The sequence below is a fragment of the Myotis nattereri genome (assembly GCF_964212035.1).
Source record: "Myotis nattereri genome assembly, chromosome: 2".
Lineage (NCBI taxonomy): Eukaryota > Metazoa > Chordata > Mammalia > Chiroptera > Vespertilionidae > Myotis > Myotis nattereri.
In genome coordinates, this window is record NC_138076.1 from 172,376,538 (window position 1) to 172,401,693 (window position 25,156).

At 46.1% G+C, this 25,156-nt stretch overlaps 1 protein-coding gene across 1 annotated transcript; it reads left to right on the forward strand.

Annotated features, from left to right (window-relative positions):
* Positions 1 to 241: 241 nt before the first annotated feature.
* PRICKLE1 (prickle planar cell polarity protein 1) lies at positions 242 to 22,691 on the forward strand. The gene is made up of 8 exons (XM_081082831.1): positions 242 to 350; positions 11,165 to 11,348; positions 13,186 to 13,299; positions 13,906 to 14,043; positions 14,650 to 14,853; positions 16,114 to 16,300; positions 17,127 to 17,990; positions 20,839 to 22,691. Exons 2-8 carry the CDS (start codon positions 11,217 to 11,219, stop codon positions 21,693 to 21,695), a joined length of 2,496 nt encoding a protein of 831 aa, XP_080938957.1. The 5' UTR covers positions 242 to 350; positions 11,165 to 11,216; the 3' UTR covers positions 21,696 to 22,691.
* The last annotated feature ends 2,465 nt before the right edge of the window (positions 22,692 to 25,156 follow it).

Below are 25,156 nucleotides of genomic sequence, written 5' to 3' on the forward strand. Positions count from 1 at the left end.
GCATCCCGTGACCTGGCTCCTTTTCTCTTGTTGTTATTTACTGATAAAAATAAATCTCCTGCGCTAAGCAGTAGGCATCGCTTCGAAATGCAAGAGAAGTCCTACGGGGAGAATTCATATGTTAATGAGCCCTTCCTAGGGAGAACTCGGTTCAGCCTGCCATTTGCTGACATCATTGTTATGGGCCGAGCGGAGATGATTTCTGTAAGAGGTGGTTTTGCATATTCTCCCGGCGCGCTGTGGTCCGCGCGTGCACCTGCGGGAGGGGGAGTTTACATAAGCGTCTTGGGGACTCGCCTCTCCGCCGCTCCGCTCACTAGGGCTCGCGGCCATGGAGCGGGTGGACCGAGGTAGGTGCTGGAGCCGCGAGGCTGGGCCAAGTGGGTGGGAAGCTTTTCGAGGAATATCGTGCTCGCAGGACCTCGTGGAGACCTGCCAGGGGCACGGTCAGCAGTGACAGTTCCTGGAAAGAGGGCGGCGGCGAGATCAGGCTGGGCAGGCGCCTCCTGCGGACCGGCGCGGGGAATCGAGCCAGCCTGGCATCGCGAGCCGGGCGGTCGGCCCGCTGCGCCCCGCCGAGGGTGGGACCGGCAGGAAGCGAAATGGTTACTTTTTTTCCTGCGGGCTCTGGTTACTTTTGAAGATCGGTCCCAGGCGGGCCCCCGGAGCGGAGCGGAGTCGGGGTTTTTCTCCGCGGTGGAGGATCCCGGGGAGGCGCAGCGCTGGGACTTGGGGGATGCGGTGGCCTGGACGACGCGACTCTAACCCGGGGAGCAGAGCTAGCGACGCCGGCGGGGACAGAGGGTCTCCGGGGAGCAGGAGGACCTTTTGCCGACCCCCCACGATCGGTTGCGGACTGCGGGGGTGAGAATCGCCGCGTTGCACCGAAAGTGGGCTCGGCGAGGACAGGCCAGGGAGAGTGCGTCACGGCGGGGCGGGGGCGGGGGCGGGGGCGACCCCCTCGCCCGCCGGGCGGGGCCAGGCGCGGCGCCCTGACGGGGGGCGCGGCCCGCCCTGGTTTAATGGGGGCCCGGCACTCGCTGCTCCCTCCCTGCTAGGGTCTCCTCCGGAAATGGGTGGGCGAGGGTGACCCGGAGGGCACCCTGCCCTGTTCTCCTCCAAGGGGCACCGCGCGCCGGCCGCCAGCCTCGGCCGGTCGCAGGGCGGGTGGGCGGCGAGTGCTCGCCGAGGGGCTCGGGAACCCGCGGGCCGGGCGGGAGCCCCGAGGGGCTGCAGGCCGCGCTTGGCCCCGCTGCCCGCGGCCGCAGGTGGGAGCCGCCGTCTGGGTCCGGGGCTGGGTGGCATCGGGCGGCGTGGACTGGTCGCCGCGGGCTGCAGGGGTGCGCGCGTCGGTGCGCGCCCACGGGGAGGAGGCCTCTCCTCCGAAGTTGGGGGCCCCGGGCCACTCGGTACCACCGTCCAGCCGCGGGGCGCGTTTCTTCCTCGGAGGGGACCTACGCCGGGAGGCGGCGCGAGGCTTTCCTCCGGAGACGGGTAAGGGGGTTCGAAGGCGACTCCAGCCCCGGAGACCGGGCCACTCTTCTCGGTGGGTCTCGCGTCGGCGCCTGGGAAGGGGTTCACTCGCATCCGCTGGGTCTTGAGCTCGGCCTCCGGGTGCGGGAGGCCGCGGAAACCGGGAGGGAGCCGGGGGACCGACGCGACCCACGGCCCGGGGCGCCCCCTGGCGGCTCGAGCCGCCACCGCCGCACGGAGGGTCGGCATCGCGGGGCGCAGGGGGCGCCGACGCCTGCTCCAAAGTGTCTTCCGACGCGGGCGTGGGGTGGACCCAGCGGATCCTCGACAGAGCCGCCGCTGAATTTTCCCTGAAGAAGGGTGGCATCCTTTCTCCCCCGGCTCCCCTCCTGTGACCCCCTTTTTTCAAAAGCTCGGGTTTCCACATTCATCTCTGTCAGTATACACCAGGCTATGTGTGGAATTTGTTTTTACAACTCGAGTCTTGTGACTTCTCAAACACTTTCTTGAAGTGTTTTCTCTGGAAACTTGTTTCAAATGAGTGCTGTGCGTTTCACAAAGAGGAGTGTTGTTCAGAAGCCAACAGGTGACAGGGTGAAACCCGAGTCTCTGTGTACCTTGGAGTCAAGTCTGGCTGCCGTTTCCTTGGGCCGCGGTTGAAAATAGAAATTCAGAAAATCAATAGGAGACTGACTGGAACACGGTTTTAAGAAAAGACCTGCGTCCCCCTCCCCATTACGGAGCACATAATGAGCCCATTGGAACCGTGCCTGGCGTGGTGCGCCTGACACCGCGGCATGCGTTGGGGGTTTGGTCTTGATAGGCCGGTTTACAGCCAAATAACCTGACCCCGAAAGCGTCGCTCTGGCAGGGGACCACGCTTTGTCATCGTGTTTCCTCCTTTTGTTCAGCAATCTGTCTTACTGTCGTGGAATGTGTTTGTGCATGAAATTAGGATGCTTGGACACCCTGCAGGGCCCACATTTCCTCTTGGAAAAATGGATAGCTTCTTGGCAATTGGATGCTGCATGCATGACAGGCCACTCAGTTGTTGGGAAAATGTACCAGTTGGATGGACGTTTACCTGGAAAACACAGAAAATGCCAAAGGACACATGGCCTCATGCCACTGATTGCTAGTACCAAGTAGTGTTAGTAAAGGGATGGTTCATAAGCGGTATCTTCAGATACCTTCGTTATGTTTTTACTTTTATTTTTTATACGAAATATATTTGCCCTTTATTCAAGTTATCTTTACAGTTCATTTCAGCGTAAGTAAAATTGGGTTATGCTCTGTTAGTAGTGACTTTGGTCTTTCGCAGGCCATAGGCATTGAATGCTCTTTGGGTATGTGAAAATTTTAAAGAGATCATTGTAGTCATTTTGCTAGCCTATGCCCTTTATAGGTCTCGGGCTTTTTTTTTTTCTTTTTTTTTTTTAAGTTAAGGACATCATAAACAAGAAGACATGTGCATCCATAAGGGTTTTATTTTGTGTACTGAGAAGAATGGAAGTGTTACAAGTTTCCCTGCTACCAAATGAGCCTGTAGTTAAATTTAATTCGCCTGCATGTTTAGCCTAGAAGAGTAGAGTAACTTGCCCTGGGTATGTGTGACCTGCACCTTCTTGTTAACAAGCAGTTTAACAAAGAAGCTGTTAAGTAGCGAGTGGTCCCCTGGATGGCACTTAGCAGGGGACACCTGGGGAATGTTAGCCCACTGACTCGACAAATCAGTATCTGTTCTGGGTTTTGGTGATCAAAGGATTTCTAACTCCCCTGGGCATGTTCACATGAGAAATACTTATTCATAAGGATCTTACCATACCAGGGTAGTCTTCACATAGGAACTAGAGTGGGATTACACTGGGGAAAGTATCTGTAATTAGGGGTGTGACCCTAGACTTCATTTACATTGGCAGCCACTGAAAATTAATTTGTTTTCTGTTCACGTGCTTTTGATTTGATTTGGCGACTTGGTCCAAGAAAATGATGAATGATGTTATAGGGACCATACTAGAACTGATGTACGGTTACCACCTCGGTATGTGTCTGATTGAATCCATTCTCCTCAACTCCCTCAGACACTCACTCTCCGTCTGACTTGCCTATGTAGTTTCCATGTTGGTGCATGACAGATGTTTCAGTCAGGTAAGACTCAGAACTGTTTGACCCAGTTTCTCTCTTTCCTTTTACCTTCTTTCCCCAAGCCAACATGCTTAGGCTCTCTTGGTGATAATGGGCTAATAGGTACCCCCCAGGTTCCCTTTCTCTTTCCTGACCATCTCTATCCTATTAATTTTCCTTAAGACCAGGAATGGCACCCTCCTACTCATAACCTTTTTGTCCTCTCCCAGTGCCTAGAGCAGCGGTTCTCAACCTGTGGGTCGTGACCCCTTTGGCAGTCGAACGACCCTTTCACAGGGGTCGCCTAAGACCATCCTGCATATCAGATATTTACATTACGATTCATAACAGTAGCAACATTAGTTATGAAGTAGCAACGAAAATAATGTTATGGTTGGGTCACAACATGAGGAACTGTATTTAAAGGGCCAGAAGGTTGAGAACCACTGCAAAGTCTTCTGCCTGATATCAGGTACTACTTGAAAGTTCACTCAGTGCTGCCACTGCCATCCACTGTTGCTTCTTTGGAAGAATCTGTCTTCCAGTGAAACTGCCCACTGTTTACTGCCTCTGGACCTTCATATACTGTGCTGACTTATTAAGCTTCAGGGGAAAATAATAAAGGTTTAAATATATATGTCAAGGTCAATCAAAAGAACAATCCTTAGCTACTCTGGATGCAGCATACAGCTCATTAGAAAATAAATGGACTCCAAATACCAAAATAGCATTGCAAAATAATAAAACCACTTTTTAATTCGAATAACACCTTCATGTACTGTATGTTATCTTATTTAACCAGTGATTACTGTGCTTATGGGAGGAATGCCTAAGCCCTTGTCCACAACATAATTATTCTATATACTTTTAGACAATTTTTTTCAAAGGCATAGTTGCCTAATTTACAGCATATTGAAAGCAACAAATTTTAAAAGATTTGGAGGTTGTTGATTGTGGGCAAAGGGAAAAGGTTACTTACTTAAGAAGAAACTCAAATAGCAGGAATCCAGACATCGTGAGAACATGGAGAGAAAAAACTTACAAAAAGTTGTCTACCGTCTTAGCCACGGTGCCATGCTCTCCTGGCCATCAGCTCTACGTTGTGCGGTAGCCCTGGAACCGGCCCTATATTCTAGTCGAGGAACCAGGTTCTCAGGTCACGCCCAGCTGGGATGGCTGGATTAGAATTCCTGTGTCTTGAATCCCAAAGCCAGTGTTTTTCTGCTGTTCATTTTTTACTCAAAGTGGAAAGATGATCAGCCAAAGACTAAATCACATAGAATTTACACATATAACCATCATTGAAGAAAGCAAGAGAATGTATAATGGAATTTGGAAGTATTCTCAGCACTTTTTTTTTTCAGTTCTGGCTTTTTTTTTGGAATAAATGTCAATTGCCTTCTTTCTGATTTTTCCCAGAACCATTCAATAATTGTCTTTAAAGATAAGGGTGAATGAGTAAATGGAGTGAATGCATCTAGCAGTAAATTTCATGAGAAACCTCTCCTTACATCACCACGTTGGAGAATGAAGCTGTACTCTAATTTGGGTAACAAGCACCACCTCACAGCCAAGCATATACTGGGTCCTTACAATTGTTGCTCTCCATAACACAACTGGTAAGACCCTGACATGCTCTGTAGACCATTATACATGCTGTGTGTGCACATGTATACGCTTGCATGTGATTGCACATGCACTGTGTGTATCGTGTTAGAAATTTTATGTAGGGTTAGGTTAGGATCTGAAACCAAGGCAGCTGGGAAAGGTGGTCAATAGTTTGGCAAAATTGTTTGCTCTACAGGAAGCTAGAGCCTTCCCAAACTAAAAAAAAAAAAGATGAAACTCACATGTTCACATGTCAACATTCGGTGCTTTTTTTTTTTTATTAACATGTTGTTCTTATTCCAGATGTTGCTGGTTAGCTTCAAGGATATCTATGTAGTCACAGGGAAAGTAACAATGCCAGTTGGTGCACATCAATAGTAACTTTAATTCTTCATGTTCATATAACTTTTTCTTCTTTAAAACTTTCATATCCTTAGAAAATAGATGCCATTTTTAAGAACCAGGCCCCAAGATGTTTGGTGGCTTGTCAAAGGCATGAAGACTTCAGGGCTGCGTCCACTGAATGCTGAGAGCACCAGATTCCATTCCCTAAGGATTGCTTCTTCCTTGGATCACATGTGCTCCCAACCATTATGATGATGGAGAAGTCATACATCTGGGAGCTGTTTATCTTTGGGTCTTTTAAATGGAAAGAAGTAGCTATTTAGTGATTCTGAAGGGGGAAGGGAAAAAAAGGACAAAGGGGGGATATGGTTCCATTTTGTGTTGTCTGACTGGCATGAAGTTACTCCCATGACGACCCTTGTCTTTCTTATCTCTCTCTACCCAACCGTGGGCTTCTTTCTCCCCACCCTTGTGTCCACGTCTTGCTCTTCCTGTTTGTCATCATTTCTCTCCTTGACTCCTGTAGTTGGCTTTTAGTCTTCTCTTGAAAATAAAATCTGCAAACATAATAACCTGCTCGATTTTAATTCAATTACCTGCTCTTTGTGCTTGACTTCAGTGCCATCTTTGATGGTGGTGTTCGTTCTTAAAGGTGTTGCTTCCGCTCACATTTCCTTAATGGTCAGACTCTGGGACATGAACAAACCCAACCCTGAAAACGTTTACATCTCTCTGCATTACGAGGCTTATTTACATCCAGAGTTATAAAGAGATGGTGGAGAGGTGGGGCCCCTACTGATTCATTTCCTCAGCAGGGTCAGACCTAGTACAGAACGGCTACTGTGTAGTTGTCATTCATGTGTGATTAAGTTCATTCAGCTTATTACAGCATTTCAAGACCAGGATGATAAACCTGCCTCCCTATAATCACAGCATACCGATGGCTTGAACTATTTGGGCTTTTTATTCCGTTTATCTCCAGCATCTAATATGAATTCTTGCACATTGTTTGTCTTTTAAATGAACATTTTCTAAACAGTTATGTTTAATTGAACTATGGTTTGGTAAGAGAATATGAAAAATAAAGACTTTCAAATGGTGTGTGGTGTATGTGAGAAAGAGGAGCAGGAAGAGGATGATACAGCAAATGAAGCAAAATGTAAGCAGTTGATGAGTCTGGGCAAATGCTGTAAGGGAGTTGCTTACTCTTCTTGCAACTCTTCTGAAGTTTGAAATTACATCAAAATAAAAATCATTTACAAAAGTAAAATACAAAATAAATAAAGGAACATCTAAGTGGTTCTGAAAAATCAAAACAAAACAAAACAAAAACCCCACACCAAACAACTTGAAAAATTTTCACCCTCTATCACAGTGGTTCTCAACCTTGGCTGCACATTAGAATCACCTGGGAATCTTTTTAAAATCCTGATTTCTGGGCCTCATCCTCCGGAAATTCTGTTTTTTTTGTTATGGGGTGGGGCCACAACATTAGTAACAAAGAAACAAAGTTTCCAGATGATGAGGCCCAGAAATTAGGATTTTAAAAAGATTCCCAGGTGATTCTAATGTGCAGCCAAGGTTGAGAACCACTGCTCTATCATAACCCAATTTGTAAACCTGATTTGTGTCCCTCTTTCCCATGATTAACCTTAAGAGCCAACACCTGGAAATGAAATTAATGGAATTTTTCTATCAGATTTAATTCACGCATGGTTTCATATGTAGCCTAAAAGGAGGTATTTTGGCAGACCAAACAGTCACGTTTACGTGTCATTAGGAAGAGCAAATACCATATAGTCATTTACATGCCTTCGTAAGGGATATTTGTGAGATATTTTTATTATTTTAACCTTTTGCAAGGGCAAGAACATGCTCAGCAGTCAACTGCAGTTGTATGATGTGCCAGGAGACAGTGATAGGCTTAAGAATATATTCTGGGTCTGCCGACCAATACAGGTCATTTTAAAAAAGAAAAAAATGTAAGAATCCAAAATCAAGTTTTTTTGTTAGTAAAGAAAAACAGCCAGTGGTAAAGCATCTCTTACCTCAACCTGGTAGGTGGAGGTCATGCTATATAACTTTTATTTTTTAAAAATATTTTTTTTAATTTCAGAATAAATAAGAGGGAGAAAGAGATAGGAACATCAATGATGAGAGAGAACCATTGATCCGCTGCCTCCTGCAGGCTCCCGCAGCCCGGGCATGTGCCCTGACTAGGAATTGAACTGTGACTTCCTGGTTCATAGGTCAGTGCTCAACCACTGAGCCACGCCAGCTGGGCCTTTTATTTTTCTAATGTTTATTTTTTGGTCAGCTCTGAGAACTTTCTAATAAATGTAGTGATTTGTTATTTTGTGTAATTATCTGCTGACACAAAGGAAAGAGAAAGAGGCTTTCTCCAAAGAATCAACTCTGAAGCAACAATGCATAAGGCCATTGAATTTTTATAATCCTTTTAACTACCTTCTCCTCGAAGTCCCTCTCTGGGCAGCGTGGACGGTCTCCCACCCAGTGATGTCCTTTTGGGTGCTGCAGTGCAGTCGCGTGGCTGGTTCACCAAAGGAAAGGGAGCTGGGGCAACAGCTCCACCTTCGGGAGGCAGTGTGGGGCTGAGGGCTTTGAGATCACAGGCCCGGTTCTAAGGGTGCTTGCTGCCAGTGACCTTACTGACCTTGGACAGTTGACCTGTGGCAAATCACTCCGAGGCCGGCTCCTCCTCTGTTAACAAGATACACCCTGATTGGGTTGCTTGATGTGGCGATTAAATGCCATAACACTAACAGGCAAGGCCGAGAAAACTGTGTTAGCTGTCAGAGCGCCAACAAATGAAACCAAAAGCCGTGCCTGTGATACAGTGACTGTCACTCAGGTCCCTTCAGTTGGTCTCTCCAGGCAGTCGAGGAATGCAGTGCTCGGTGTGGGTTGTGGAAAGGCCGGGAGGGTGTGTGCGAGTTGCAGGCCTGAGATGTGGCGGCACATCCAGATGATTGGGAGGTGGGGGGTTGTGGCCTGCAGTGCAGAAGTTGATTTACCTTGATTAGGATAGACATGTATGTACCTTCGCCACAAAAGGCTAATCAAGGAACACAGCCCTCAAAGGAACTCGGATCCTTGGCAATCTGCACCTCTGCATTACCTTAGAAAATCCATGGTTTATCTTCATTTGTGGTGTTTTCTCTTGTCTTAGAAGATTATGACACTTAATTTTTAGGTTTTATTTAATATTTATGTTCTTTGTAAGTTTGTGCAGAGTAGATACCTAGGTGTCTTCCTCCTAGGCCAGATGTGTCAAGGGACAAATTGGTATATTTCATGATTCAGGTGAAATTGCATTGCAGATACCCCTTCTCCTGGGGAGGTGTTTGAGTTACTAATTAAATTCTTAACCTCTAGTTTGGGACATATGGAAGCTTTTGTTTATTAGTGGTGTGTGTGTGTGTGTGTGTGTGTGTGTGTGTGTGTTTAAACGAAAGCAAAAGACTAAATCCAAGAAATGTTCTGTCATTAACACATTCTTTTTTATTGAGGAGTAAGTGCAACGCCCCCGTGTTTAGAAAGCCTTTCCTAAGTCAAGACATGAATGAGCTGCACCTGTGTGAAATGATGACTGTTTACGAGGTCATAACCTCCCGGTGGTGGTGTAGGAAATGAGGTCATCTTTACTTTTTGTTCAGTGTGAATGAAAGTTAAATTTATTAGTTGGAATAATATCTACTGTGTGGCTTTGCTCCTGCTGCTGGGGAAGACCGCAGCCATTGGGCGTTTGGCCTTCCGTTTGTGTCCTTCGACGTCTAAAAGAAAAGCCATACGTTTTCATAATCATAGGTTTTCGTAGGTAACCTTTTCCAACATGGGAAGTATTTAGAGTTGCGTTGAGATAATCACTGATAAATGACTCAGTTTCAGTCTGGAAGTGTTGAGGTTGTTCCTCCCTGTTTAAGCAAACAAGGGAATTTTTTAAGGCAGAATAATTTTTGGAAGTCTGATATAGCAGGCACATAGTCTAGACCAGTAGTCGGCAAACTGCGGCTCGCGAGCCACATGCTGCTCTTTGGCCCCTTGAGTGTGGCCACAAAGTTTCAGTCGCACTGTACGTGATATTTTGTGGAAGAGCCACACTCAAGGGGCCGCAGTTTGCAGACCACTTTGTTGTGGCACCACCCCATAACAAAGAAACAGAATTTCCTGAGGATGAGGCCCAGAAATCAGGATTTTTAAAAGATTCCCGGGTGATTCTAATGTGCAGCCAAGGTTGAAAACCACTGGTCTAGACCAGGGGTGGGCAAACTTTTTGACTGAGGGCCACAATGGGTTCTTAAACTGGACCGGAGGGCCGGAGCAAAAGCATGGATGGAGTGTTTGTGTGAACTAATATAAATTCAAAGTAAACATCATTACATAAAAGGGTACGGTCTTTTTTTTCAATAGTTTTATTCATTTCAAATGGGCTGTAGTTTGCCCACAGCTGGTCTAGACTCTGGCTTTTATTTTAGCTATTTGACCTTGGGCAAGTCACTTAACTTCCTTGAGCCTTGTTTTCTCTAAACTTGGGTTGGGCTAATTATCTAATTTTTTATAGAGGGAAAGGGGCAGTTATAAAAAGCTTCATCTGATTCTGAAAATCTTGTATCTTTGTTTCTTCTTAGGGCCTTGGGATAAGGAATGATTTTTTAAAATCAGAAAAAAAACAACTTATAAGGAACATACATGGTGATGACAGAGTTCCCTGGGATGTAGGCAGGGACTGTCATGGAGACACCTTTATCGCCCTTTATCTGAGGGGACTACCTTCAGACCTGGACCTCCATCTTACTTTGCCCAATAGCAGGCTGTAGCATGTCACACACAGTAGGCGCTGCATAACGTTTCAGTGGATGCCTGCTAATAATGCAGCTCAACACTAATAGTCAGCACACTGGGTTTTATTTTAACCTCGCGCTTGGATTCAATTATTTTTTGTTGAAGGAACTCATTAATGAATGTCTGGCTGACTGCAGCCCATAGATAGTAAGGGCTTGCAGATTTAACATGCTATATAAGGATTTAACTGTGCTCTTTCTACCCAATGACTAAACTAAGTTTAGTGTCTCTCAGAACTTTATTAGAAACCTGAAACCTAAGCAATTTGGCCCAGTGGACCCACACCACAGGCAGCAGTGCCTGGGTGGGGAAAATCGATGAGGAAATGTGGAGAGTGGAATGGGGTCTGGAGCCATTTTTCATGGCACATAGTGGGCAAGGTGGGAAGAGGCACAGTCCCCACACTTCTTTTTTCAACTCATGGGACTTCACAGGGATGTTATTTGTGGGAAGTTTAATCTGATGTGTCAGGCAAGGCAATTTTCCTAAACCTTTCCAATGAATAATTGTGTGGAGACGCACCTTCGAAGGACCACTGGGACTAAAGTAATTTTGGTGGCATCTTCTGAAATGCGGAGCTGGGAGGGGGCTATTTCTGCATTATGGAGTCCTGATTTTAAGTGTCGGTGGGCCTGGGGGCGGTGAACTAGTAAATTGGGTGTTTTCTGGGAGCCCAGCTATATGTACACAAGCATCCAATAAGGGCCATGCCTGCAGGTTTTCACTTTGCTTTTTCTTATATTGTCCACAGCAGCCATTGTTTGATGTCCTGTGACTGAGAAAACCAGCCTCTGAACGTTGCTATGCCGTTGGAGATGGAGCCCAAAATGAGCAAACTCGCCTTCGGGTGCCAGCGAAGTTCCACGTCAGATGATGACTCTGGCTGTGCGCTGGAGGAGTATGCCTGGGTGCCCCCCGGACTTCGACCAGAGCAGGTGGGAACCTGGCCGTCCCGTGTGGTGTTTTTCAATGAGTTCAGATTTTGAAAGAATTTTTAACGATTTATAGGACCTCTCGGCCACACTGGCACACTATACCCTCCTCAGTCCGCTCTCCCCTTTGGATGGTTTTACAGGTTTGCTTTTCAAGGTCATACTTGGTTTCTCAGTGACAGTTTTCTATTCCTCTTGGGCTCTTGGGTCCAGAAGCCCTAGGAGGATGCTCTGATGACCGGAACCCAGAGCACTGCACGTGCGTTTGTTATGTGGGTTTCTGATGAGCCCCTTTGCAGAGAATGAGAGGAATTTAACCTTTTGAAAAACTTCAGTAGCAACAAAAAGGTAATAAAAGAGGCAAGTTTCCATGCCAGCTCTCAGCAGAGCTTTTGCTTTGGAAGAGAGAAAATGCAGAGCTGGGAGAAACCATCTGAAGTGTCATTGGGTTGACCTTTGATAACCTTGCACATAAAAGAATCTGTCACCACTCAGTGTGGATGGAACCCTAATATCGAAGAGCTAATTTGGGGCTTTGTCTGGATTGTTATTTTAAGGAAGACGAGAACATTCTGTATGCCTATTTTTATTTTCCCAATGTCCTTATAATGATGAACTTGTTAAAAATTGCAGGTGATAAATATTATCATGTGGGCTGAGGCATAGTCTGAAATAAAAGGTGCCGACTGGGTGTGCAGTAGCTTGAGTTATGGCTGTTTCCTGTGTGGTGGAAACTCTCTTGAGAATAGGGGCTCCTCATTCTTCGAGGGCCTAGCGTCACACCTGGCACACAGGTGTTATCAGTGTTTTTATAACTGCAGAAGCTGCTGTCGCTGATACAGTGGGGAGAGGGTGGAGTGCCGGTGCACTAGATAGGAAAGTGATATTTTGACAAACTGCTTATTAATAAAGAACCCCTGCCCTGGCCGGTTTGGCTCAGTGGATAGAGCGTCAGCCTGCGGACTGAAGGGTCCCAGGTTCTGACCAAAGGCATATGCCTGGGTTGTGGGCTCGATCCCCAGCAGGGGATGTGCAGGAGGGAGCTGATCAATGATTCTCTCTCACCATTGATGTTTCTATCTCTCTCCCTTCCTCTCTGAAATCAATAAAAAAATATATTAAAAAACAAAACAAAAAAAGAACCCCTTAATAGAAGCTTAGGGTGGGTAGGTTTTGTGAGATACTAAGGCATTGAAGCAGGGCAGGCCCCCAATTCCCCAATCTCCTGTCTTTCTTTCTTGAATCCCTTCTTTCTCAGCACTGTGGTACTCATGAAGGGATGCTCCTTTAAATAAAACAGAAAAAAATGGAGTTCTCCTTTCCAAATGAACCAGGTCTAGCTCAGTATGGCTCCCCTCCAGTGTCTTTGGGGAAATTGACTCCGGTATTTAGAAAATAACACCCATGGAAGCAAAGAAAGCCGATGCTTGGAGAGAACCCGATAAGGAGAGTTTACAGAGGGTAACAAAACAGCTTTTTGTCTTTGTAACATGTAAAATTCAGAGATCAAATTCAGTGTGCTTGTGTGCTGGCGGGGTTTGGGACAGTGTCACGCAGCCTGTGTGGCCATTTGTAGCATTCACCCAGGACTCTCTCGCTGACCCTGGGGAATTGTGGCATTAAATGTGCATATTTTATGGCGTGTAATTTATGATGGCCCTAATTGTCACTGCAAATGACATTCCTGAAGAAGAGTTAGCAGCTGGGTGCGAGTTGGCTCAGCTGGTCTTCTCATTAGCACCAGAGGCCAGACCTTGCCCCTGCAGGGACAAGTAACTTTTTAAGATGGAGTGAGCTAAGACACTCACCTTTGCTGTCTTTCTCTCCCTCTCTTCCTCAGATCCAGCTCTATTTTGCTTGCTTACCAGAGGAAAAGGTTCCATATGTTAACAGCCCTGGAGAGAAACATCGAATTAAACAGCTTCTGTACCAGTTGCCACCACATGATAATGAGGTAAAATAACAGGAAGAAGGCTAAGAAAATAAACACGAAGCATTGAGATGTCCCTCATAAACCCCAGCTCCTCCCATCACTTGCCTTTCTTCAGTTGAAATGTGGCCAGAGACTACAGCTTTCCATTCTTTCAGCGAGAAAAGGGTGTCAGTGCAGGCAACACAAGTTGGTTTTTATAGTGTTTGCAGCCACCCACCGACGCCCAGGGGCCTGCAGGTGCCTGAGATCGCCCTGCCCCTTCATCCAGGCTCAATGCCTCACGGTAGTTCAGGCCCCGGAGTTGACTTGAGTGCCTGCAGAAGGGAGAGCAAACGTGGCAGTTAAGTTTAAACCTTTTGTGGAAAGGTTCATATGTTACATTGTTTTAGAGTCTCTGCTGACAAGAGTTGAAATTAAACATTTCATATTTTAAGAAAAGAGTGTTCTTTTACATTGCTTTTCCCTTTTGCTAGAGGCTGTAGTTTTGAGTCAGTGAAAGGTCAGGTGTTATTTCTAAACTGGCGATGCACGGGGGCAGGCCATTAAGTGAGCCGTTCGTTTCTGGAAATGGAGAACCGGTGAGGGGGACGCGCTCCAGTGTGGTGCTTCTGTGTTCCTTCCGCGAAGGTGCGGTATTGCCAGTCTCTGAGCGAAGAGGAGAAGAAAGAACTGCAAGTGTTCAGTGCTCAGCGGAAGAAGGAAGCACTGGGAAGAGGCACCATCAAACTTCTGTCCAGAGCCGTGATGCACGCCGTGTGCGAGCAGGTAGCCCTTCCTAGAATGAGCGGCCTGTGGTGGTGATGTGGATGGAGTGAGCTGGGGGTGGGAGGGTGACAGGGCTAGCACACGTGTGGGCCCCAAAGGCCTCCAAAAACTAAGCCAAAGATAGGCAGCCTAGCTCTTTATCAAATGGGGATTCACATTTATAACTGGCTCACTGCCGTCTATGACGGGGAGTCGGTCTGCCCTTAGGCAAACATCGGGTGACCTCCTGCTCCCCTTAGGGCCCCGGCAGGTTGGGAGGTGCTAGGATACACCTCATGTTCACAAAAGCCAGACATAATGAAGACCCTCAGATCCTTACCGGCCACTCTCAGCGCCAGAAACGCATCCAGCAGGAGGCTGGCTCAGGAAAACCACCCGTAATGTGCGTTGGCCGAAACCCTTCTTAGGAACAGCCGAGTGGGGAAGTCTGGGAGGCTTGCTCATTTCAGCTGAGAATCGCACATAATCCAGCATTAAGGAGCTACTTAATCACTCGCGGGGGGGGGAGAAAAATAAAAGGCTTTCCTGACAAATTTGGGATTTAGTGGCAAGTGGAGAGGCTGAGAATCCCGTCATCGCAGGAGGATCGTTCTTTTATGCTTTCAGTGCGGGTTGAAGATCAACGGCGGCGAGATTGCGGTGTTCGCCTCGCGGGCGGGCCCCGGAGTGTGCTGGCACCCGTCCTGTTTTGTCTGCTTCACGTGTAACGAGCTGCTGGTGGACCTCATCTACTTTTATCAGGACGGAAAAATTCACTGTGGCAGGCACCATGCTGAACTGCTCAAACCACGGTGCTCGGCATGTGACGAGGTAAAAAAGTTCACCCCTTCACACTGGGAAAAATAAGCTCCCAGTCGGCCAATATTCCACTGTTCACATCTAAGCAAAATAAAGAGCGGGCCCAGGTGTCTGTGCATCGATAAGTGGGAGGCTCTTGATGGATGGGAGGGAAAAACAAGTGGCAAGAGGAGTGGAGCAGATGATCTCATTCCTGGGAGGGAAAGGGGGAGCAAACCAAGATTGTACACTTGTTTGTATACATCCAGACACGGTACGGCAGGACCTGCGCTCCGTTAACAGTGGTTACCTGTGGGGCCTGTGGGAAGGGATGGTGGTGTGAAAGGAATTTTTTTCTTAAGCTTTTTATTTTAAAGTCATTTTAGATTGACAGAAGAGCTGGAGGTGTTAGAGGTCCTTAGACCCTTCTCCCAGCTTTCCCTGTTGTTAGTATCTTCCACAGCATTATGTGCATTGAAACTGAGAAGCTAATATTGCTGTTATACCATCAACCAAACTGTACACTTTATTTAGATTTCTAGTTTTGCTACTAATGTGTCTTTTCTATTCTAAGATCCAATCCAGAGTACCTCATTGCATATATATATATATATATATATATATATATATATATTTTTTTTTTCCCTGAGTCTCCTTCACTCAGTGACAGTGAATATTCAGTTTTTTCTTCATACTTTTGTTTGGGGTTTTTTTTAAGTTGTTTGTTTTTTTATCAATAAAAAAATGATATTTGAAAGTCTTTTTTGAAACCGAAAATGAAAAGAACGGAGTCTTTAGTCTGCCGATGGCCACAGGTCAAGCGAAGCCGCAGCTATGCAGTGTAGCTCACACAGCCCAGCGTCTGGGTTGCCGTAAATGTTGACTCCACAGACATTTTTATGAGTTTCCTATTAAAACACAGACCACTGAGTCATTTCAATGTGAATGTCTTCTTTGCCAGATTATGCCGATAAAATGCGATTGGGGAGCAAAATAATGACCAAATTAATGGTCTCCAATGAAGAAATCTGTTTTATTTTTCAATGATGGTTGACAGTCACTATTACATTGGTTTCAGGTGGACAGCATGGGGGTTGGACATTTATAAAGTTTGAACAAGCACTTAGGTTCTCTTTGTTCACATTTTCAATGACTGCTCTTGTTTTATAGCTAAAGCGAGATAGAGTAAAGCTTGGGGCTGTCAGAAACAAGGTTAGCCATCGAAGCGACGTGGCCTTGGAAATAGCTCACAGTGATTTTCTGTCATCCTCTGCTTTCACATTCCTCTTACAGATAATTTTTGCGGATGAGTGCACGGAAGCGGAGGGTCGCCACTGGCACATGAAGCACTTCTGCTGCCTTGAGTGTGAGACGGTCCTGGGAGGGCAGAGGTACATCATGAAGGACGGCCGCCCGTTCTGCTGTGGCTGCTTCGAGTCTCTGTATGCGGAGTACTGCGAGACCTGCGGCGAGCACATCGGTGAGTCACAGCCCCGCCTGTCTGCTCAGGCTCCTTCCCATCAGCCGTTAGGATGCTCCACAGTCTGTTTTGTTTTGTTTTTAAAATCGAGGTATAATTTACATACAGTGAAATGTACAGATCTTAAATGTTTCAGTTTTATGAGTTTTGACAAATGAATATAGAATCCATTCTCGTTTGAGGGATTTGCCTTCTACAAAGTTGCCTGACTTACGGAATGTTGAGCATTGCTCCTGGGGGAAATACAGGGATAGGTTCCTGCCCGCCCCTAGTCACATATATTGTTGGCTCACTAACATTGAACTTGCAGCCAGCAGCACTGTACCATGTGACTGACTGAAGCTTATCTAACACATGTATTTTTTTCTGTAGGGCAGATCACAGCCTTCTTGTACTTAGGATCACTAGACAGCATTTCAGCACTATGCTTGAGGGCCTTTTAAATAGCAAAAGCACCAAAAAAGTACAAAAATCTAATGAAAACATGGTATAAGTCGACCACGAATATGCCACTTGTTGAAAGCATAAGAGCAGAGACAAAGGCGGAGGGTCACCTTGTTTGACCTCACCTGGGAGCATATATGTTGGTCAACTCAAACTTTTTGCCCCTCTGCATATGTCCGAAAATGACCTTGGAAACTGCAAGTATTGATTTGGGGGTTACAAATAAATTTTAGCAGGTAGGCAATTCGCAGATACAGACTTTGTGTGACCCACAACCCTGTCAAGAAGCAGAACATTCCCATCACCCCTCTTTCCATCTCTTCCTTCTCCCTTTGTCTCAAGGTTGAACTATCGCCTGTTGTTCTATCCTTTTTCAAAACAGGTGTGGACCACGCCCAGATGACCTATGACGGGCAGCACTGGCACGCGACAGAAGCCTGCTTCTCCTGTGCCCAGTGCAAAGCCTCTCTGCTGGGGTGTCCCTTCCTCCCCAAACAAGGTCAGATCTATTGCTCAAAAACGTGCAGCCTCGGCGAAGACGTCCACGCCTCCGATTCCTCCGACTCTGCGTTTCAGTCCGCCCGGTCGAGAGACTCCAGAAGAAGTGTCCGGATGGGCAAAAGCAGCCGGTCAGCGGACCAGTGCAGACAGTCTCTCCTCTTGTCCCCTGCTCTCAACTACAAGTTCCCTGGCCTCTCAGGCAATGCCGACGACACCCTTTCCCGGAAGCTGGATGACCTGAGTCTGTCCAGGCAGGGAGCAGGTTTTGTCAATGAAGACTTTTGGAAAGGCAGAGTCGAGCACGAAACCCCAGAAGACCCCGAAGAATGGGCCGAGCATGAAGATTATATGACGCAGCTCCTCCTCAAGTTTGGTGATAAAAGCCTCTTTCAGCAGCAGCCCAACGAGATCGATATTCGAGCCAGTGAGCATTGGATATCTGATAACATGGTTAAAAATAAGGCCGAGTTAAAGCAAAATAACCAGAGCCTCGCGAGTAAAAAATACCAATCTGATATGTATTGGGCACAGTCCCAAGATGGCCTGGGAGATTCTGCGTACGGCAGCCACCCAGGCCCGGCAAGCAGCAGAAGGCTCCAGGAGCTGGATCTGGACCATGGGGCCTCGGGATACAATCACGATCAAGCACAATGGTATGAAGATTCCCTGGAGTGCTTGTCAGACTTGAAACCGGAGCAGAGCGTCCGGGATTCTATGGATTCTTTGGCTTTGTCTAACATCACAGGTACGTAATCTAGGGATTATGCGGTGTTTGGAAAAAGAGCCACTAAAAAGTCTGTTGTGAAAATTTACCGTTCAGCGCCAGGAGGGGCTACGGTAATTAAAACTGGAGACCAAGGGAAGGAAGGAGTCTCATCCAATGCCAAACACCGTATAGCAAAACAAACATGCAAATGTGTGTGCGTATATGTACACACACACACACACATGTATATTCATACATATTCTTAATAGATATATACTCTTTTTCTTTAATATATATATTTTATTGATTTCAGAGAGGAAGGGAGAGGGAGAGAGAAATAGAAACATCAGTGATGAGAGAGAATCATTGATTAGCTACCTCCTGCACGTCCCCACTGGGGATTGAACCTGCAACCCAGGCATGGGCTCTGACCAGGAATTGAATGGTGACCTGATTCATAGGTCAATGCTCAACCACTGACCCACACTGGCCAGGTTTATTATACTTATTTTAAAGAGGAAGAAACTGACTTACTTCGATAATGGAGTCTGTATCTGTGTCTGAAAGATACTGTACTCTTTGGATTATACTGTATAAAATTCAAGTTATTAAAATCAGTCTGCCACTTTATAAGCTCATAACATTTTTTGTATTTCCCTGCATTGCCCTGTGGCAACAGATAGCTCAAAAACAGCTGTATAGTTTTTAACCCAGAATATAAAATAATTTCACTGTAATGTTTTCAAAGCACATTCCTGTCAGTTATCCATATTGTATCCTTAAAATGACCTTGAGCTGTAGAGAGTGGATATTGCATTTTCTAAATGAAGAACTTGAATTACCAGAGGCTAAATGCCTAACTGCACAGAGATTTTTAAAGGCAAGATCAAGCCTGGAACCCAGATTCCCTCCTGTATTTCATATTGGCAATAATTGTCTTTGGATGCAAAAATGTTACCTGGCTAATTATAGTCAGACAAATGACATCAAGTCCGTTCATAAAGGTGACATTTCCGTAATGTAGACAGGAAAGGCTTTAGCGGCTGCCTGCCGCCAGGAATGCCCCTGTGCCAGGTGCTGCAGCGGCAAGGAGGGGTGAGCCAGGTTTCTGTTGGACTTGTCAAAGGGGAGTTGAGCAGCGGTGGATGAGACTAAATTATGAAGCATCTCCTGTTTTGTTTTTAAAATTTTTTAAGATTTTTAAATTAATTTTTAGGGAGCAGGAGAGAGAGAGAAAAACATCAGTGTTCTTACACTGACTGGCTGCCAGCCGCATGCCCCCTACCGGGGATCAAACCTGCAACTGGGGCATGTGCCCTTTTGGTGCACAGACGACATTCCAATCAACAACCACACTGGCCAGGATTAGCATCTCCTGTGTTTTAGGTCTTATATTAGGAGTTTATAAAAAAATAGACATCATTTGGTACACATCAAGTGTTAGGGCTAGACATTCCTTAACAATACAGACTGAATTAGGCTCCCTTTAGAAAGCAGGAAGTTCTCTAGTACCTACTAGACACCAGGCCACACCTGTCCTTACTGTCACTTCCTGTCTGCTGGGTATTCATTTATCTTTACTTGCCTGGGCCCTCTAAAAAGGGGGAACAGTATCAGTTTTGGGAAAAGTTTCAAAGTAAGACTAATCTGGAGGTGACATGTTATTTCCTGGGTTGAAGGGGAAGAAGAATGGATGGCAGTCTAGGATAGGGGCTGGCAAACTTCTTCTGTGAAGGGCTGGATAGACCTTCTGGGCCACGCAGCCTCTGTTGCACATAGTCAGCACTGCCATTGTGGAAAGCAACTGTAGGTAATATGTAACTGAGTAGGCGTGGCTGTGTTCCAGTGAAACTCTAGCCACAAATAGGCTGTGGGCCGGATGTGGCCCTTGGGCTGTGGCTTGCTGACCACAGTCTCGGTATGCAATGAAGAAAATGAGTGTAGGTGTACGAGGAGGACAATAACAGTGGCCATGTGGATGCAATTAAGGGGCTGATGGAGATGCTCAGGTGAAGCAATCTGGCTTTAATGGATTGAGAGGCAGAATTCCTCCATGTCATGTGAATAAAGTACAGTGGGGCCTGGACTTACGAGTGTCCCAACTAACGAGTTTTTCGAGATACGAGCCGTCTCTCAGCCGATTTTTTGCTTTGAGTTGCGAGCTAAAATTCAGGTTACGAGCCAGCTTCAGAAACCCCACCGCTAGTTGGCGCGGCGAACGTCACAGTGAACGCCACAACATCAGCCCAGCATCACGTGTCTCACTTGTTCACTTTAATGATTTGACATACGAGTAATTTGAGTTATGAGCTCCATCACGGAACGAATTAAACTCGTAAGTCAAGGCCCCACTGTAATCATGAGATTTTTTTAAAATAAATTTTTATTGATTTCAGAGAGGAAGGGAGAGAGAGAGAGAGAGAGAGAGAGAAACATCAATGATGAGAGAGAATCATTGATCAGCTACTGCACGCCCCACACACTGGGGATCGAGCCCACAACCCTGGCATGTGCCCTTGACCGGAATCAAACCTGGGACCCTTCAGTCCGCAGGCCAACACTCTATCCACTGAGCCAAACCAGCTAGGGCTAATCATGAGATTTTTATGAAAAGCTTTTACATTGTTGCTATTCATGCCATGTTCTGTAACTAGTGTTTGGCTCTAAAACAACTGGACTCCTAAGAAAGGCTGTGCCCCTCGGGTCAGTAATAAAATTCATACCTCCTCTCTTTATATGCATGTTGCGTTTACTTGGTGGGTGGTAATCAAATATTGAAATTGAGGAGAATTTTCTTTGAAATGCTTCCTTTCAGTAGCTTGTTTGTAATAATTGTCAGACTGTTAGGGTCACTGAGACTCACACCTTGTCTTGGTTTTTCTCGTAGGGGCTTCGGTGGATGGAGAAAGTAAGCCAAGGCCATCCTTATATTCTCTGCAGAACTTTGAGGAGATAGAGGCAGAAGATTGTGAGAAGATGAGCAACATGGGGACTCTGAACTCTTCCATGCTGCACCGGAGCGCCGAGTCCTTAAAGAGCCTCGGTTCAGAGCTGTGCCCAGAGAAAATCATGCCGGAGGAGAAACCAGTCCACCTGCCAGTGCTCCGAAGATCCAAGTCCCAGTCCAGGCCCCAGCAGGTCAAGTTCTCAGATGATGTCATCGACAACGGGAGCTATGACAACCTGGAGATCCGGCAGCCCCCGATGAGCGAGAGGACGCGGAGGCGGGTGTACCACTTCGAGGAGAGAGGGTCCCGGCCGCACCACCGCCGCCGGAGGAGCAGGAAGTCCCGCTCCGACAACGCCCTGAACCTGGTCACGGAGAGGAAGTACCCTCCCAAGGACAGGCTGCGGCTGTACACGCCCGACAACTACGAGAAGTTCATCCAGAATAAGAGCGCCCGGGAGATCCAGGCGTACATCCAGAACGCCGACCTCTACGGGCGCTATGCCCACGCCACCTCCGACTACGCGCTGCAGAGCCCGCAGGTGCCCCGCTTCCTGGGGCTCTACGGGGAGGACGACGACTCCTGGTGCTCCTCCTCCTCCTCCTCCTCCGACTCGGAAGAAGAAGGCTATTTTCTTGGACAACCGATCCCCCAGCCCCGGCCACAGAGGTACGCCTACTACACAGACGACCTTTCCAGCCCCACGTCTGCACTCCCCACGCCTCAGTTTGGTCCAGGCATGACTAAACCCAAGAAGAAAAAGGGACACAAGGGCAAAAACTGTATTATTTCTTAACCCAGTAGCTGTGGCGGTTCTGTCTCAACTTAGCCATTAACCCTCTTGACTCATATCCTTTTTCTTTCGTAGGAAAGTTGCTAAAATAGTTTAAAGTGCTTTGCCCATGTACATGAGCCCCCCCGACTGCTGTTTACAGTGTCAGATGAACACTCAGAAGGTGTGATTTCTCCCATTTACCCTCCTCGGACGGTGCCAGTCAGGTACATTAGGGTGTTGCATAGCAGCTTTGGTTTCCAGTCTGCAAGAGAATCTTCTAGAAACTCTCATAAGGTGATTGAACGGGGGTATTGATTTTAGACGACGGAGAACTTCAGCCGCCTTTGTAAAGCAATAGTGTTTGTCGTTGTCCACGCCAGGTTGGCCCAGGCCTGATCGGTCTGTCTTGTGCGGCATGCACGTAGTCACACTGACCCAGCCAACACTGTGCGCCCCATCCCACGAGGCCACCTCGTCCCCTTGCAATCCTCTTTAGCCAGGTAAACTTTGTATTATTGTATTAGCTCCAGCTCCAGATTGAAAAACAAAACAAAAAAACTTTGCTATTTATAATGTAGTATTTCATAGACTTAAGTGTATTCCTAATTTAACGGTGCAAATATTAATGTACATAATGTACAGTTCAGATTTTAAAGCTGATATTTTTATATCCCTGAATTGCAAGATGTTTGTTACACTGCAGTGCTAGATTTGTTAGGGAACCAGAAACAGCATTTATGGATGAAATGATTGCTTGTATTTTAGTCAGGGTTTATAAGTCTAGATGGTCAAATTTATATTGCCTAGTGATGGAGAGTTCAATTTTTTTGACTTTTTCCCCCCAATATTAAAAAGGCTCTGTATGCATGGTGGGGCTGTGTAAATAGTCTTTAAAACTATGGCCCTATTAATCTTCCGAATGTTATTTATGGGTCAAGCAATGTAAACTGTATAAATGTAAAAACAAACAAAAACCCCATATAGACCCCTGGAATATATGGTAAAAACAAGTAGAAACTTTGGGTGGATGTTTTTTTTCCCCACTTGGGGATGGTGTGTGTGGGGGGGGGGGGGCAGGGGGAGGGAGGAGGTCCCATTTTTAGCAAGGTGGTGATTATCTCATGGGAAGAGACCAAAACTACAAGGATCTGCTTTTTTGTGGCAGAGGACTTTGTAGATTTATTATTTGAAGAGAGGTTATTCCTTTTCATCCCTCCCTTCCAGCTAATTTGTTAGCTTTTAGCAGCAATTTTGAAAACCGGGCCTTCTGATTATGTTTTTCTTTTAAAATCTTTAAATTAGAGGATGCTGTACCACTGACTATTTCAACTTAATAGGAGGTTCTATTTCAAGGGAAAATTATCTTGGACTTGAACTAATGAGCTGATATTTTGGTATGTGCCATTCTTGCACATACGTTGCAGTCCTAGCTAAGGTCCCAGTGGTATTTTGGACCTTTTGGAAGGTATTTAATAAACAATAAATAATAAATGACCTACTTTTCTGAACACAAATTTTTGCAAACATATCCAGACAGCTTCCACTTTGCTCCTGCATTTAAGCATGATTTCTTCTCCCGTTCTTCTGCCGCTAACAGGCCACCATTTGATACCTGCACGCCTACTGTCCCTGCTAGTAGGTGGGAAAGAGGGCTTATGGCACAGAGGCGCGGCTGTCCATGTTTACTGGAATGAGAAAAGCCGCTAGGCCTTGGGAAGGAGCCACACGAACCCAGTAGGTAACCAGAGGTCGCCGGCATCCCTTGCACACATCCCTGGACACAGCAAGGCTTTGTATCTGGGCTACACAGAGCCCTTCAGAAACACACCACTGCTGAGAGCTCTTTACTCAGTAACTCTGTCATCAGTTCCCTGGTCTGGTTCATTTCAAAACATCAACAATGAAAAGGAAATGCATGCCCGTGGCAAAAAAAATTCAAACAAGCACGAGTGTCTCCTTTCTACTCTTCACCCCCAGTCCCTCAGGCCCCCTCCCCAAAAGTAACCACTGTTATCATTCCCAGCGGAGCCTTCAGATGGTAAAGCCTAGCTACATAAACACGCCTTTTAAAAACAGTAGCAAACTATGCACGCTGAGACTTGCTTTTTCCACTTCACATGTGGACATTTCACATGGGTGCATATAGGCCTACCTCATGCTTTCAATGACTGCATAATATTCCACTTTTAGATATACTGTCATCCACTGAACCTTGGTGCTGGGCCCGAATTTCCTCATCGACACCTTATCCTGCACTGGCAGGTGTGCACAGCAATGCTGCGCAGCACACGCACTGGGACAAAGGCTATGCATGTAAAATGTTGATGGGTATCAACAATTTTCCTCCAAAAAAAGTACCCTGATTTACATTTACACTAACGATATATGAGAATCCTTATTCCATTACAATCTCAAATAACATAGAAACACATGTGTGTTTTTTAAACCTTTTTGGAAGCTAATGTTGCCAAGAATGGTCATCCTGCATGGAGCTGGTGTCCTCCTATTTAAAAAAAAAAAAAAATGGCATCCTTTAGAAAAGACTGTTGCTATATGGTGCTTATAGAGCAGCGGTTCTCAACCTGTGGGTCGTGAACCCTTCAGCGGTCGAACAACCCTTTCACGGGGGTCGCCTAAGACCATCCTGCATATCAGACATTTACATTACGATTCATAACAGTAGCAACATTACAGTTATGAAGTAGCAACGAAAATAATTTTATGGTTGGGTCACAACATGAGGAACTGTATTTAAAGGGCCAGAAAGTTGAGAACCACTGTCATAGAGGATGGATAACAAATAATAAACAGGTCATGCTTAGCCTGGGAAAATGTGGTTATAAATGAAGTCACTGTCCTCAGTGGTTTTCAAGTCATTCTCAAAAGATTAGTTGCTTTTGCTTCTTCTCACACTTCATTTTTCGCATTTCCTTTTATAAGGGTTAGATTGGCAAAGGCTTAAGAACATGCAGAAATATTTACTCACAATGATAATGTAACCCTTAAAGCTTATTGACAAAGGGAGAAAGGAAAGCGACTGCCTTGCAGTTCTATAAAGACTTGATAAGAAAATTAAGCATAGTTGCTAATAGGTGTGCATAGATTTACTTAACAAGAGTGCAAAATGTGTGGTCAGTCACTAAACGCTAAAATTTGGTCCCAAGATAAACCTCAGATGTTAAAACACTGCCTCTAATCTCTAAATGGGTGAAGCAGAATCCTAATGGTTGCATTTTCCTCACTTCAGGCCAAATTGGAGAACATGTAGCTTATGATCCATGGAGGGAGGCTGACAGAATGACCGCAGGAACTCCGGTGTGTGCTACATGCCGGGGACCCTATGAGTGGGTGATGCCCACTATGGCCTGTCCTTAGCAGCCCTGTTCAGCTCTGCCAACGCCTGCCCGTGGCTTCCTTTGTGGAGTCAATCCATCTGGTATTTGATCTTCTATTTTTCTCAGCATTATTGTCTTTTCCAAAGA

Coding starts and splice junctions, on each gene's coding strand:
- PRICKLE1 (XM_081082831.1), top strand. CDS start 11,217: ATGCCGTTGGAGATGGAGCCCAAAATGAGCAAACTCGCCTTCGGGTGC. Junction 11,349..13,185: donor CCGGACTTCGACCAGAGCAG/GTGGGAACCTGG, acceptor TCTCTTCCTCAG/ATCCAGCTCTATTTTGCTTG. Junction 13,300..13,905: donor TGCCACCACATGATAATGAG/GTAAAATAACAG, acceptor CCTTCCGCGAAG/GTGCGGTATTGCCAGTCTCT.